General features: G+C 62.6%; 1 protein-coding gene across 4 annotated transcripts in view; it reads left to right on the top strand.

The window, feature by feature from the left end:
- The first annotated feature begins 1,235 nt into the window (after positions 1 to 1,235).
- Positions 1,236 to 15,594, top strand: part of CAMSAP3 (calmodulin regulated spectrin associated protein family member 3) — a 35,092-nt gene continuing 20,733 nt past the window's right edge. For 3 of the 4 annotated variants that reach the window (XM_037884279.2, XM_037884281.2, XM_037884280.2), the window contains exons 1-2: positions 1,236 to 1,538; positions 14,600 to 14,865. In XM_037884279.2, coding sequence (XP_037740207.1) covers positions 1,391 to 1,538; positions 14,600 to 14,865 — 414 coding nt within the window. In that variant the 5' untranslated portion in view covers positions 1,236 to 1,390. The remainder of the gene's footprint in view (positions 1,539 to 14,599; positions 14,866 to 15,594) is intronic. The other variant, XM_037884282.2, reaches the window with a different exon arrangement.

Below are 15,594 nucleotides of genomic sequence, written 5' to 3' on the forward strand. Positions count from 1 at the left end.
GGGAGCTTAGGGGGATCTCTCTCACACACACACGCAGACACGGAGGGAGCGTAGGGGGATCGCTCTCTCTCTCTCTCTCTCTCTCACACACACACACACACACACACACACACCCCAGGGGTGGGGGGGGAGGGGGATCTCTCTCTCTCTTTCTCTCGCACACACACACAGACACGGGGGGAGCGTAGGGGGATCGCTCTCTCGCGCACACACACGGGGGGGGATCTCTCTCTCTCGCACACACACACACACACACACACACGGGGGGGGGGGGGGGAGGGGGATCTCTCTCACACACCCTGAGGCGAGGGCCCAGCCCGAGGCCGCAGCGCCTTGGAGCTGTTCCCCGCCCGCAGCCCCTTTGTGTCTCTTCCCCGCAGAGCGAAGTGGCTTTTTTCCTCCCAACATGCGCGGCCCAGACAGCAGCAATGGGGGGCGGGGGCATCCGCCTCCCTGTATGTGCGGGGGAGCTGAGTGGATGGGTCTGCAGAGCCCCCCATTGCCGGGCGGATAGGTCTGCAGAGCCCCATTGCGGGGGGGGGGGGGCGAATGAGCCTGCAGAGCCCCATTGCCGGGGGGGGGCAGATGGGTCCGCAGAGCCCCATTGCTGGGGGGGGGGGTGAGCCTGCAGAGCCCCATTGCTGGGGGGGGGGGCAGATGGGTCTGCAGAGCCCCATTGCTGGGGAGGGGGGGCAGATGGGTCCGCAGAGCCCCATTGCTGAGGGGGGGGGATGAGCCTGCAGAGCCCCATTGCCGGGGGGGGGGCAGATGGGTCTGCAGAGCCCCATTGCTGGGGGGGGGGGGGGAATGAGCCTGCAGAGCCCCATTGCTGGGGGGGGGCAGATGGATCTGCAGAGCCCCATTGCTGGGGAGGGGGGAATGAGCCTGCAGAGCCCCATTGCCGGGGGGGGGGGGGCAGATGGGTCCGCAGAGCCCCATTGCCGGGGGGGGGGCAGATGGGTCCGCAGAGCCCCATTGCGGGGGGGGGGGGGGCAGATGGGTCCGCAGAGCCCCATTGCTGGGGGGGGGGGGATGAGCCTGCAGAGCCCCCCGGCTGGCTCCCAGCCCTTCGCCCCAGTGCGGGCAGATGCGGGCAGCAGGCGCGGGGCGGCTGCACGGGCGGGCCCCCTCGCTCTTGCCCCCGCCCCGCCCAGGGCAAATACCTGGCCGCGAGCCCCGCCCCCTGCGCTGAGTGACAGCCGCCGCGATCACATGGGGGGCGGGCGCTGCGCTCGCCACCTGGGAGCCGCCGCGGCCGGGGCTGGGGGAGGAGGAGACGGAGACGCGCTGGGGATGCGGTCGCCGCCGGCCGCTTGTGCAGCACCAGCCGCGGGCGGGGCGCCGGCCCCCTTCCCCATGGAGCGGGGCTGCTGAGCCGCCGGGCCGGGCCATGGTGGCCGCCGCCCCCGCTGCCGCCGCGGCGATGAGGAAAAGCTTCCTGGTGCCCGAGATCAAGCCCCTGGATCAGTATGACTTCCCCCGGGCGCGCAGCGCCGCCAGCCTGGCCTGGGCGCTGGCCAAGGGCTACGGGGGCGCAGGTACCGCGGGCCGGCTGGGGGGCAGGGGAGACGGGAGGCGCCGCGAGGAGGCGGGGAGGGGCGTGGAAAGGGGGATCGGGATTATACGGGGCTGGGGGAGCTAGAAGGGCCTGGGGATCTGGCGGGGGGGGGGGGGTTCTGCATTATAGGGGGCTTGGAGGGGGTACGTGCTGGGGGGCCGGAGGGAGTGTTGGAGAGGGAGGGCAGCTACATGGGAGGGGGGTGCACCTGGGAAGAAGAGGGGGATCTGGATTATACGGGGCTGGGGGGTAGATGGAGGCAGGGATTGGGGGGGGGGTTCCTGGATTATAGGGGTTGCGGGGGTAGGTACTGAGGAAGCTTTGGAAAACTCCAAAGGCCCGGGAGGGGGAAGTCCAGGATATAGGGGGTAGGGAGAGAAGAGGGGGTTGGATTATGTGGAGGTGGGTATGGGCCAGGAGATCCCGGATCACAGGGTGGAAGGAGGAAGAGGGAGTCTGGGCAATCCGGATTATGGGGGGAGAGATGAGCTGTAGTCTGAAGCGGGGGGGGGGAACGAAAATCCAGAGTACATGGGGAGGAGACTTGGTTTGTGGGGAATTTCCTCTTCCTTGTCCCCTTGCCTGCTCTCTGTCAAATGTAGGTGGCTGGTTTGGGGGTCCCTGAGGGGAGGGGCCTGATTTTCTCCCTGGCAGGAGTGGGGTGGTGGTGACCACTCCTCTGCCTGGGTTTGGCTTTGGGGGGATTTGGGCTCTGCTGGTCACACCCCCTGCTGTTGACAAAGGCCTCTATGCTCCTCCCTGGGGATGGGTCCCTTGTGGGGTGGGGGAGATGTCCAGTACCCCCATTCCACACCTTATTGCGGTGGGAGAGCACTTAACTGCTGCAGTGGGGCTGATGGGGTCTCTTTTTTTCTGGAGGGAGGGGGAAGGGAGGGAGTCCCCCAGCTCCACTCACCTGCCTGCTCAGAGCTGGGGGCAAAGAGGGGTCCCTCCCCTGTGCCATAACCCTGCCATGCCTCTTCCTAGCAGGGCCCTTGTTTCCGGGAGCTCCTGCTGTATGGCCTGGCATCTGGCTGGCTCTGTAAACGCCCAGCCCGAACAATAGACTGGAGTTTTTGCCCTCCATCTCAGTGCCCAGAGGGGCTTTTTCTGGCCCTGGTGGGTTGTGCTGCACCAGGGATAGGGCTGCGTGGTGTGTGTGTGTGTGTGTGTGTGGGGGGGTGGTGGCGGTGGCAAGTGTGGGTCTGTCACCTGCAGTGCAGACCCTCCCTCCCAGCAGCTGCGACATATGAAAGGGCTGTCTGAATATTCAGGAAGATGGGGACTGGGTGTGAGGGGGTTGTGTGTGCTGGTCTATCCCCCCCAGCCCTGTCTGCAATCTGTCCCCAGGCCTGCTCTGCGATTGGAGAGGGTGGAGTGGGGGGGATACAGAAGGGCTGGGATTTAATCTCCATGTATTTTTCTCTCCCTGGCTGGCTCTCCCTGAGGCCCTGGGTGGGCAGGTGTCTCTCCCGGCGGTGGCAGGGCGGAAGGGACCTGGCCGGCAAAGGGTTTTGACTGAAGGCTGTGTTTGTTCCTCTATTTGTGTCTTATCTTGGATGGGCAGAGGGGGCTGCTGTGCCCGACACCCCCAGCGCCTTACTCTCCAGCCCTTGGGCTGCTCTGTATTGTCTCCCGGAGTGCCGAGGCCCTTTTGTTGCAGTGGCAGGCCCTGGGTGGTGGGAGCCGTGGTGACGTGTGCATGGCGCTGCTTTAACCCTCTGCTTGCTGCTGCTGCGTGCCCAGGGCCGTGGGCGGCTGGCTGGTGCTGTGCCCCGCCCTGCCAGGCTGTGATACTGGCTGTGTCCGGTGGCCTTGGCAGGTGTCGCTGTCAAACCTTTATCTCTCTATGATGACGCTGGAGCTGGAAAAGCCCAACTGGGGGAGGGAATTGTCTGCACTGCTCTGGGGTGCGGCCTCCAGCAATGGGGCTTCTGCTAGCCTGCCCTAGCTACTGATGTGGCCTCATGGGGAGGCAGCTGGCGTGCCAGCCTTCCAAGGTGTGTCCCCGTGCCCAGGGCACCTGGCTAGTGCTGGCACCTGCCCTGGGAATGCAGCTCAACGAAGGCCGGGCTGGCCAGACTCTTTGAGTGAGGAGTGACGGCAGACATTGCCTGGGGGCCCAGAGACTGAATCTGAGGTGGGGAGGGGTCCCCTCTGGGTGGGAGCTTCACGCGGAACCCAGATTGTCCCATCTCATCAGTGGGGTTAGGCCTCATGTGCTGGCTCCTAGATGTGTGGGCTTCCACTGCCCTTATCCAACACCACCCCCTCCCCCTGGGCCCCTTTGGCAGAGCAGCATGGGACTGGGATCAGTTGGCCAATAGGGTCTCCCCCCTACCCTCTCTCTGTGGGGTCCTGCACCAAGCTCCGTCTGACCTGATGTTCCAGGAGGCCCGGGGATCAACTTTGGGTGGTGGTAGTGAAGGGCAAGCAAACCTTCCCATTCAGGGCTCTCTGTTCCTTCAGCCCCCCAGAACCGTGTCTTCTACCCCATTCCCCTGAACTCCTGACATCCCTGGCTCCCAGCCATCTGTGGGGCTCTCCTGCCTCTGCCTGGCCTCTGATCTGCCCCAGATGTCTGGCTGGGAGCAGCTCTCTTTCACACAGGCTGGGGATGGGGTGGGCCCCGTCCCAAACCTCCTCCACACGCTGGCTGGTGGGGGAATTCCTTTTCCCTTCTAGTGCTGTGTGGCTGGGAATGGGAGGGGTGGCAGAAGGAACTGGGAGGGGGCAGTGCATCCCCATTGGGGTGGGTGCTAAGAGCCCTGTATCGCAGGCACATGGTGACGAGGGAGGGAAGCCCCACTTACTAAGCAGCCAGCCTGGGGGGAGGGGGGACATTAAGCTGATACTGCTGACCTGGAAGTAATGTGGGAGGGCTTGAAGGCAGAGCTGCAGCCCAGGCGAATGCTTCTGGACTAGGGGCTGGCGCTCTGTCGGGGTGAGCGCTGCCAAGGCCATGGGAGAACAAAGAGCTAGCGGCCTGTGGCCTGCTCTGTGTGGGAGTTACTCACTGGCTGCTAGAATGCAGCTGGCTCTGGGGTGAGGCTTGGCACTTCAGAGGAAGTGAAGGTAGGTCCTGCCCAGCTGGGTGTTACGGGGTGTGGGACAGGATGGAGTTGATGACAGTAGGGTCAGGGCAGGGTGCAGAGTTCACCAGCCTGGTGCTGTATGTGGAGCGAGGGAGGGGGCCCAGCTGAGAACAGGTTCCCCCTGTCCCTGCCCTTCTGTGTCACACATAAACAGCCCAAGCAGGGAGGCTGCGTCATCTGCTTTGGACCCAGGCCAGGGTGGCCCTGGTTGGGCAGCGCCAGGTTCAGAGTCTAGGGCCCTGCTGGGAAAGCATGCTTATCTTCAGCCCTGGCAATGCCGACACCTGCCGGCAGCCCTGCCGACCTGAGCTGGGAACACACATGTTTGCATTCCACGCTGAGGCCCGGCTGGGTTTTGGGCTGGCTGTGGAGTGAGTCAGGTCCCATCAGCGCTACAGACCCAGTGGAGCTGGGTGGTGGGTACGCAAGGCCCTGGTAGCTGCTGTTGGTGTCTGACAGGAGTGCCTGCAGGTTCTGCCTCGGGGGGTGGGGAGAGCTGTTGTGCTGGCTACTGCATGGGCTCCCCCAGCTGAGATTAAGGGACCCCATTGGGCCCAAGACTGCATGGATCCCTAATAAGAGACAGTCTGTGCCCCAAAGAGCTCCCAATAAGTAAAGTGTGGAGGGGAAACTGAGGCACAGAGTGCGGCTGCACAGCAGGTCAGTAGCAGAGCTGGGAATTGAACCCTGCAATCCTGACTCCCAGTCTGGAGCTGGAGCCACTACACCCCACTGTGCCCCAAAGACCAAAGTTGTTCTCACCGCTCTTTCAACTAAGCATGGCTCAATGGGCCAAGGCTCCAGCGGTAGCCCCTACAAGGGTTCCTGCATTTTGGAACTACAGAGATTCCCATCAGCACCTGCAAACTCTCCCGCTGCGCCCAGGCGGCTGTTCAGAGGTGTCACGGGCATTGCAGGACCCTGTCTCCATCCCAGAACGACCCTGTTGGGGCAGGGGTGTGGCCTGTGCACAGCCGCCCTGGGGGACAGCGAGGCCTGAGGGACCGGGCCTGGAATGCCAGTTCGTTGGCACGTTGATGTCAACACGGGCAGCAGCACGAGCACCAGACGAGTCCTGACAGGATCCTGGCCCAGCTGCTCCAACGCCATGTTCAAACCTGGTGATTCAGGCAGGGGCGGGGACTCCTGGCTGCTGAATTGCTGCGGTGGGAAGGCTGGGAAGGGAAGCAAGCCGGTCTCAGCTATGATCTGGGCAGGCTGGGATTGCCAGGGCAGAGGTGCCTGGGTATGTGCTCAGGTCCCACCCCAGAGCCAGTCCGCCCCTGGTCACACTGACCCCAGCTGCATCCCCTGATGCCTGTTGTACCCCCCACCCCGGCACTGTTTCTAGGGGCGTTCCCGCTGAGCCTCTCTAGAGAGCTGTGCAGGGGGAGGCTCTCGCATCTGCTGGAGGGAGGTGGGTGATGGGGGGTGGGGCGCAGGGAGACTGGCGTGAGCCCCCAGTGGAGGTGGGTATCTCTGTAACCCACATCCCCTTCCCCCACATTGTCTGGCTCCTTCGGGGATGGGAATGGGCTTCTGAGTACCTTCTCAGTGCAAAGGTACAGAGGCCAGTGGGGGAAAGCTCCCACCGCCCCTGTGGCTATCCCAGCGTGGCTGGGGTCTGCTGAGCCTTTGCTGTCTCTGCCTTTCCCAACCTGGAGAAGGGCTGTGGTGTGGGAGAGGTAGCCCCTGACTCCCTCACCCCGGGGCTGCTGCTCCTCAATGAAGACAGGTCACTGATTCAGAGCGATCTGGATTGCTTGGTAAACTGGGCGCATGCAAACAATCTGCCTTTTAATCTGGTTAAATGTAAACGTAGGCATCTAGGGACAAAGAGCGTAGGCCAGACTTACAGGATGGGGGCTCTGTCCTGGGAAGCAGTGACTGGGGGTCATGGTGGATCATCTGCTGAACATAAGCCCCCAGTGCGATGCTGTGGCCAAAAAGGCTAATGCGATCCTGAGATGCATAAACGGGAATCTCAAGTAGGAGTTGAGAGGTTATTTTACCTTTGTTTGGCACTGGTGTAACTGCTGCTGGAATCCTGTGTCCGGCTCTGGTGCCCATACATCACAAAGGATGTTGGTAAATTGGAGAGGGGTCGGAGAAGAGCCAGGAGAATGATTAGACTGAGCTCTGAGTCGATCACTACATGCAGCCTAACAAAGAGAAGGTTAAGGGGTGATTTGATGAGTCTACAAGTACGTACGTGGGCAAAACTATTTACAACTGGGCTCTTCGGCCTAGCAGACAAAGGTCTAACCCTATCCAAAGAGTGGAAGGTGAAGCTAGACATGTTGAGAGTGGAGGTAAGGTGTACGTTTTTAATGGCAGGAGTAACTAGCTGTTGGCACAGTTTACCGAGGGTTATGGTGGATTCTCCTTCACTGACTATTTTTAGATGAAGATGGGAGGTTTTTCTAAAAGCTCTGCTCCAGGAATTAGCTTGGGGCAGGTCTCTAGCCTGTGCTGTACAGGAGATCCCAATGGTCCTTCATTCCCTCGTGAAGTCCCGGTGCCCTGGCAATGGCAGCAGCAGTGCATTCTGGGATCCCGGATCTCCGGTGAGGAGCAGGGCTTCAGGGTACTTCTCTACCAGGTAGGCTCTGGTCCCACTGTGGGCCCATGTCCTTCCCCACTTCCTCCAGGGCAGTTGCAGGGTCTGGCGCTCCCCACAGCGGCCCAGACTCTGAGAGTGGCTCTTGCTACTGCCCAGCTCTGGCTTCTGGCCTGGCCAAGAATGGGGCCTCTGGGGGGAAGAAGAGGAGCAGGGGGTGGGGCTGCATGGCAATGGGGGGCAAAACCCCACCTCAGGCCCTCCACCCCACCAGGAAGAGGCTGGTGCTGCCCCCGAGCATCAGGCAGGCGCAGAGCGACTCCACAGGGAATCCGGGACAAAGGCTGTACGAGAGTCGTTTAGCCTGGGGCCAGGACTTGGACTGTCTCGCCCCATTAGGGATGGGCGGTCCCCATATCTGGAGCCAGCCTGGGACCCCACTGGGGGCAGATGTGCAGGCACTGCAGGGAGTGGCTTGTTGCAGCTTCTCCTTGCCTAGTGTAGACAGGCCCTGTCAGCCTTGTCTCCCAGCAATGCCCTGCCCCAGGCTGCCAGCTCTCAGGAGTCGGGGTCTCGAGGGTAACAGGGAGCTGGCCCCTTGGCAGTGACCTCGCTGTGGGTGAGTAGGGGAAGGGAGAGCCAGTCCGCCTATATTTTTCTCTAATCCTGGCTGGTCAGCTATGTGCCACCGCTCTCAACTAGTCCTGGCGCTGCCTTAACCCCTGGGCCTCCACAGCCACCGTGTCCTCTGCCTCCGGTTGCCCACACCTCCTATTTGCTGGAGCCACCTCCAGTTCTTGGTGCCCAGCTGCTACCCCCACTCCTAGCACAGCATGCTGGTCCCTGCAGCCTGGGCTCCCAGCTCTGAGCAGGCCCTGCTGTGGGGTGGGGGCAGGGGGTGCCTTCTCCCCCAGGCCCATGTCTGGACTTTGCCAGCCCATCCCAGCTTGGGAGATTTCCTTTCTGATCCCCTCACTAAGGCTCAGCTGATGCCCTGATGCACTGGATTCAGGAGGGATGTGCCCCATCTTACCCCAGCTAACATAATTCCAGACGCTCATGTGCTGCATGGACTACAGGCCCCAGCAGGCCCTGCTGCACCTGGCCCCGAACCATCAGGTGGCACGGCTTGTTGGGGCCTGTTGTCTCCGGGGGCCGTGCCCCTGCCTTGGAGCTGGGTTTCAAGCCTGGCTCCTGCCAGGCGGCTGGGTGTCTCACATCATGTGCACCCGTGCAGGCCCCCAAAGTCTTGTGCCGTGGCTCCCCGGGCACCTGCACCTGCCTCCTGAGTGCTGGGGGGCCGGAGGGAGTGCTGGAGAGGGAGGGCGGGTTACACTGGGGTGTGTGTGTGCACACGCATGCACACCTGGGAAGAAGAGGGGGATCTGGATTATACGGGGCTGAGGGTGGGCAGGTGGAGGCAAAGGGATCGGGGGGGGGCTGTGTTCTGGATTATAGGGGTTGGGGGGGCAGGTACTGAGACAGGTTAGGAAAGCTCCGGGGGCCTGGGCAGGGGAAGCCCAGGATATAGGAGGTAGGGAGAGCAGAGGGGGTTGGATTATGTGGAGTGGAGGTAGGTATGGGCCAGGAGAACCCCGATCACAAGGAGGAAGAGGGATGCTGGGCAATCCGGATTATGTGGGGAGAAATGAGCTGTAGTCTGAAGCGTGTAGGGCGGGGAAGGGACGAGAATCCCGAGTACATGGGGGAGGAGACTTGGTTTGTGGGGAATTTCCTCTCCCTTGTCCCCTTGCCTGCTCTCTGTCAAATGTAGGTGGCTGGTCTGGGGGTCCCTGAGGGGAGGGGCCTGATTTTCTCCCTGGCAGGAGTGGGGTGGTGGTGACCACCCCTCTGCCTGGGTTTGGCTTTGGGGGGATTTGGGCTCTGCTGGTCACACCCCCTGCTGTTGAGAAAGGCCTCCAAGCTGCTCCCTGGGGATGGGTCCCTTGTGGGGTGGGGGAGATGTCCAATACCCCCATTCCCCACCCTATCGCGGTGGGAGAGCACTTTAGCTGCTGCAGTTCGGGTGATGGGTCTCTTGTTGCTGGAGGGAGCGGGGAAGGGAACAGAGGGAGTCCCTGTGGGGTGGAGAAGCTGGCATCTCATGGGGAAGCTGTGCTGGGAGGCGTTTTGGCTGGTGTGGTGGGGGCAGGGCATTGCCTAGTGGGTTAGTTGGGGGCTGGGAGTTAGGCATGTATCTAAACACCCCCTCTGTGCTTGTCTCCCAGTCGGTTACCATTATCCCTATTTCCCCACCCGAGGACTGGCACGATATGGGTGGGGAAATAGGGGCCTCTTGGGTGCTGGGGGGAATGGAAGGGGCTTCTGGGGTCCTGTGGGAGGCTGCTGCTTTCCAGGCTGGGGCATGGAGGCTGTGCCATGCCCATTCCACTAGGTACCACATTTCCAGCCACGCCTGTCTGTGCCTTGCCTGATTGGTCGGGAAAGTCACACAACAGCATTCCCATTGGCTGATTGGATGGGAGCACAAGCCTTCCCACCGTGAAACTAGTGGCATGTCCTGGGTGCAGGTGCTGTGTGGGCCTCCCTCCCACTGGCATGCCCTATGAGTGACCAGACCAGCAGCTGTGCATGGGACGCAGTACAGTCTGCACCCTTCCCTGGGGCCTGGCTGTGGAGATGGGGGCAGCATGTAGGTAAGGAAGCCCCCTAGGCAGCGATGCTCACAGCCCCAGGATCAGGGCCTTTCTCTGGGCCTGGCTGCATGCGAGGCATTGGCACCTCCGGAGCAGGAACACCGGGCTGCCATCTCCAGGACGTGGCCAGGGGCTGGCCCCGAGTTGCTGGGAGGGTGCGTGCAGGGGCCTTCGTGTCCTGTGCAGCTCCGCCTGGTGGCGTGCACGCCGTGGGCTCTTATTTGGTGATGTAGATATGCTGCGGTGGTGGCTGCAGGTCCCAGTGCTTTGGCAGCTAGGGGTGAGCCAGGTTGGGGCGGGGAAGAGAGGCCTGTGGGTGCCTGCTTGTGCCAGGGCTTCCTGCCCCATGTTAGGGGAGTCTCAGGGGGGTGCCCAGTGGTGGTAGACTCTAGGAGTTCAATCTAGTTAAACAACGAGAAGGTTAAGGGGTGACTTGATCCCAGTCTGAGTTCCTAAATGGGGAACAGCTATTGGCTGAGGGGCTCGTCCGTCTAGCAGAAAAAGGCCCCCCCTGAGCCAGGCTGAAGCAGGACAAGTTCAGCCTAGGAATAAGGTGCATGTTTTTACCAGGGAGGGACCAGATCCCCCAGAGCGTGGGGGATTCTCTGTCGCTGGCCGGCTGTTATAGGAAGGCTAGCACTTTCTCTTTCCACCCTGCTCTAGCCTGCAGGGGCATGAACCGGGTGGTCCTGGGGCCTGGGCTATCCGGGAGGTTGGACTGGATGATCACAGTGGTCCCTTCTGGCCTTGGAGCCTTTCAGCCTCCTCCAGCTGTGGGAACCCAGTGGGGGCTCTGCAGGGATCCCTGACATCAGGCCTCAGGGGCTGGGCCCAGCTCCGGGCATATGCTGGGGGCTATGTCCCTGCCTCATGGTCTCCAGGAGGCTGGGTGGCACCGTGCCCTGGTCCCAGCCCCCACTGCAGCCTGGCCCAGCCTGGAGACTCTGCAGATGAGGCTAGTGTGCCCTGGGTTGGTGCTTGAGACGCTGGGGCCTGGAGACTGTTCCCTTCACCTCCCCGCCCCCCTCCCCTGGGATTCCCTCCTGGTGCTCAGAGCAGTTCTGCCCACCCCCTGCTCTCACAGCAGAGAGCGGGTGTTTGGGGTGCTCTGTGTGGGGTGTGCCCCTGGCTCCCACCTCTGGGCAGCTGAATGTGCGTGGCTCCCATCTGCATGCCTGACAGGCTGGGGGAGGGGCTGTCTCCCAGCTGTGCTTATCCAAGATAAAGCCGGGCAGGCTCCCCGGGGGTGAGGGAGGTCTGGCCCCGACCCAGCGCTGCCCTGTTCTCCTCACAGCCTTGCCCAGATAAGCGGCTCAGGGGGTGGCAACGGGGCTGGATTAGCTTGCTGGCTTGCATCGCCAGGGCTGGTAGCACTAGCATGGAGCTCCCGGTGCAGGGAGGCAGCCGCCTCTGGGGTGGAATGTGGCAGCTGCCCAGCTGTTTAGGGCAGAGAGTGGAGGAAGGTCCCGGGGGCAGGGCTCCCAGGAGTCCTGACTTACCGGGTTTGGACCCTTGTTTCTCTGCTGCTGTTGGCAGCTCCACACTGATCCCTTGGGGGCTGTTATCGGAGCCCTGCAGCCAGTGGGTTCCCGCTGAGGTCAGCATAGGGAACTTCCGGCCAGTCTCCCCAAAGGGCAGGAGCAGGGCTGTGCACTCTAGCCCCCCAGCTCTGTCACGCAGGCCCTTTGTGTTGATTCCTGCCGCTCACTCTCCCTTTCCACCCAGCCTCAGCGGGGTCCCGGGGGCCCTGTGCCAGGGCGTGTTGCTGTGGCTGTCACAGGCCTGTTCTCCCTCCCCTGAGGCTGCCCTGCCCTTGGACCTTCCCCACTCTGCCCCTCTGAGCCGGGCTCTGTGAATCTCAAACATCAGGAGCTGCTTGGGAACCAGTGTCTGAGCCCTGCAGCCCCCCGCTATCGCAACCAGGGCCCCTTAATCCCAGTCTGCTCCTTCCTCCCCTCACTCCTGCACACAGCTCCTTTAATCCAGAGCAGAGATCCTGCTGTGGGGCGTGATGTGTAGCGGGGCTGAGCCCCGTTGTGCTAAACTGGGATTACGTAACTATGCCTTGCGGGGCTGGGGTGTCTGCACCCACACTCACCCCCACCCCGTCCTGGGATCTGGCTGTTCCCAGCGTCGGCTGCTGGAGGGGCAGGCAGGTGTCGTGGGCACAGTGCCACAGGGGGGCGTGGTGTCTCCGTGCTGGAGCTGCAAGTCCCGTGTGCAGCAGGGACTCTGCCATCAGGTGATGCTGATTCAGCTGTGTGGGCTGCTCCACCTGTTCCCTGGGGGTGGGGGGCACTCTCCCTGCTCAAGAATGTCGTTGTCCCCTGTGTGTGTGCACGCACGTGTGCGCATGCTCGTGGTGGTGGGGGAGTTGGTGCACAAATCTCATGTTTTATGTCCTTTCTGCATAGAAAACGGCATCAGGAGGGCCCATCTCTTCCTGCCTCTTTGTGTGGGAGGGAGAGGGGACTGTAAGGGGTATGTGCGCCCTGCCCCCCTTATGTCACCTTGGACATAAATGTCGGAGTCATTATCAGTGAGTGGGGCGGAGCCAGAGGGAGAACCCAGGAGTCCGGACTCCCAGCTCCCCTGCTGTAACCCATGAGATCCCGCTCCCCTCCCAGAGCTGGCAATGGAACCCAGGAGTCCTGGCTCCCAGGCTGGCCTATTGAGAACAACCTGCTGAAGCTGGTGGGAGCTGTGGCGCTATCTGGGTTATTGATCAGTCCCATTCCCCCTAATATAGGCCTGGTGTCTCTGTGCTCAGTGATCCCCCTGCCCCAGTATCCATCTGTGGCAAGGGGCTGGCACAGTGACCTCTGCACCCATGTCCCAGGTTCCATTAATCCCAATGGATCTGGGCTGGCTGAATTCCCTCCGCACCTTGGTGAGCCTGGGGTGAGTGAGTGAGCCCCTTTCCCTGCTGCTCTCCAGCCAGCAGCGCGCCCCCCCCCCCCCCCGCCAAAGGGGATGGGGCTTGTGATGCTGCCTCCCTGGGAACTGCACCCCCAGGGAAGTTCTCCAGGATCTGTCCTGCGAGTTCCCAGTGTGGGGCTGTGGAGTGACACCAACAAGTCTTCTGAGGCTGGGCCCAGGGCCAGGAGCAGCCGGCCTGGCTGGTTTCCCTTCCCCCCTTAATGGCTCCTGCCTGAGGATTACGTTGCAGGAGGTGTGTGAGCATCCTGGCATCCCAGCTCTGCGGGGGGTGGGGTAACTCATGGTGTAGGGGAGCCAGGCCGTGCCTGCACTGGGGGTGCCCATGGCAGAGTGGGCAGGGGTTCCAGGCAGGAGCACCTGGAATGCATGTGCCATCAGAGCAAAGACTAACCCCTGAGTGCCGCATTGGGTGGCGGGGGGGCATTGCACCAGCTCCATGGCCAGCAAGGGGGGCACTCCAAAGTGCCCCAGATCAGGCTGGTGCAAAGGGGTTGTTCCTAGCAGCTGTGGGGCCTCCTAGGAAGGTGACTGGCTGCTGCTTCTGCCTGCCCTCTGGGCACTGTGCTAGGAGGCGCTAGGGGTGCTGGCTCAGTCCTGCTGTCGGGGATGGGGTGGCACAAGGACTCAGGAATTGGCCATCTGCAATGGCTGGGAGCTCTTGGCTCTCTCATGGCCCGTCACAGTGAGATCTAAGATGACCGCACATGGAAGTGTCAGAGTTGAACTCATGTCTGAGGGGTAGCAGTACAGAGCACTGCTTGCTCCATGCCCCCAGGAGCAGAGTGGGAGGCTGGGCCAGTGGGTCTCAGCCCCCCCTGGGAGAGCTTGCTGCCCTGGGAGAGCTCACTGGGTCCCAGGTAAGCCTGTCTCAGTCTTGGTGGAGCCCCCCTTGTGGTGACTGGGGCAGCCCAGTGGTGTCATGGCCCCTGCACTGCTAGTGAGGACTCTCCCATGGTTGGGCTGGGGCCCACTCTGGCAGGGTGGGGAGTGGGTTCCACCCCGGCCAGGCTGCAGCCAACTCTCCTGGCTGCTGTTTGAGGGGAAGCCAAAGAACCAGGTTGCCCTGGGGCTCCCTGCTGCTGGACGGGCTGACTGGGGTGGGGGTGCGCTCTGGGGGGCTGCGAGGGTTGGGATCATCCCCCTGTGCTCTGTCTCATGCTGGCTGCTATGCCCCTCCTGTCCCTGGGAGTGACCCCCCGCCCCTTCCGATGCACCTGCCCGCCCCTCCCCATGCCTGGGAACCCTGTTGGCTCCATCCGCCTCTGCCTGACGCCCTGGCAGCTCTGGGCGAGGGAGGCAGCAGGGCCATGGCCCATGGGAAGACGTGTCGGCCCCTGCTTCTCATATCCCAAGACATGTCTGTACAGGTGCCACGTGGGAGGGGGGGGCAGCTCCTGTCTGGGAGCTGGGAATCAGGGCGGGGGCCAGGCTTGCTGCTGTTGGGCCCCACAGGGGCTGGGGGTCCCCTTCTCCAGCACTGACCTTCGGGGAAAACCTTCTCCTTCTCCAGCGTCCCCTATAGGGGGAATGTATCAAGGGAGGAGTTTGGGGGCTTGGTGAGTGGGGCTGTGGAGGGAAAGGGAGCCATGGGAATTGGCCAATGGGAGGCCATGGGGATTCAGGGGGCTGTGAATGGGGTGGACCGTTTGGGGCATGGGGGAGCTGTGAGAGGCTGTTGAGGGATAGTGAGTGAGGTGTTCTGGGTGAATGGGGAGCCATGGGAGATCTGTGGGGATTCTGGGTGAGTAAGGGGCCCCCCCAGCAGCTCCTCACCCCCTTTTCCTTGCAGAGAACGTGCCGGAGGAGCTGCGCGATCCCTTCTACACGGACCAGTACGAGCAGGAGCACATCAAGCCGCCCGTGACGCGCCTGTTGCTCTCCTCAGACATCTACTGCCGGGCCTGCCGCCAGGTGCTGCCCCCCGACGATGTGGCTGCACCTGCCCCCAAGGACAATGCCGCCCTGCTGGCGCTGCTGGGGCGCCGTGGCCTGGCCCCCACCTACCAGGATAAGGCTGTCAAGGAGGCCGACCTGCGCCAGAAACCCATCAAGATGGTAAGGGCCAGGTGGGGGGACCTTCTGGTGACTGCTTCAGGGGTGCATGTTCCAATGCAGTAACTGGCGGGAGGGGGGTGTCTGTCTAGGGTCCTCCAAACAGCTGGGGGAGGCAGCTTCCAGACTGCCCCGTGCCCCTGGGGTGTCTCCCTGTATGTGGGTATGTCCTGTCCAGGGATCTTTCTATGCATTGTGTGGAGAGAGAGTGCCTGCTGCAGGGTGCCCTGTGGTGCCAGGTGCCTGGACACCCAGGGCAGTGCATGGTTGTGGGAGGTGCCCAGTGGGGCCTTGGCTGGCTGAGGATAGGAGGGTGCTTGGAGCCCAGGCCATGTGCTGGAAGGTGGAAGGGGCAGATGCTGCCAGGGCAGGGAGTGGGAGCTGTGGTGCCCCTGGAATAGGCTTCTTAGGGGGAAGGGTCTGAGCCCAGCACCGGGGAGGGAGCAGGCACCCTGGATTGGGCAGGTCTGTGCCCACTCTCTGCCCATCCTGGCTGCCGCCTCCCCCTGCAGGCACTGGGCACAGGCCTGGGAAGTGCATTGGCGTTGGGCGGGGCCTTTACGAGCTGGGATCCTGGCTGGCACCTGAACCACCCTCAGGGGGAGGGGGGCGGGAGAGGCCTATCTGCAGGCTGGGTGCTGACCTGGGGGCCCTGCCTGTTGTATGTGCTGGGGGGGGGGACTTTCAAACCCAGAGAGGGGGCCCCCTCCCCTCTTCAGTCTGGGCCAGGTT

The sequence above is a fragment of the Chelonia mydas genome, chromosome 20 (assembly GCF_015237465.2).
Source record: "Chelonia mydas isolate rCheMyd1 chromosome 20, rCheMyd1.pri.v2, whole genome shotgun sequence".
In the NCBI taxonomy this organism is placed as follows: domain Eukaryota; kingdom Metazoa; phylum Chordata; order Testudines; family Cheloniidae; genus Chelonia; species Chelonia mydas.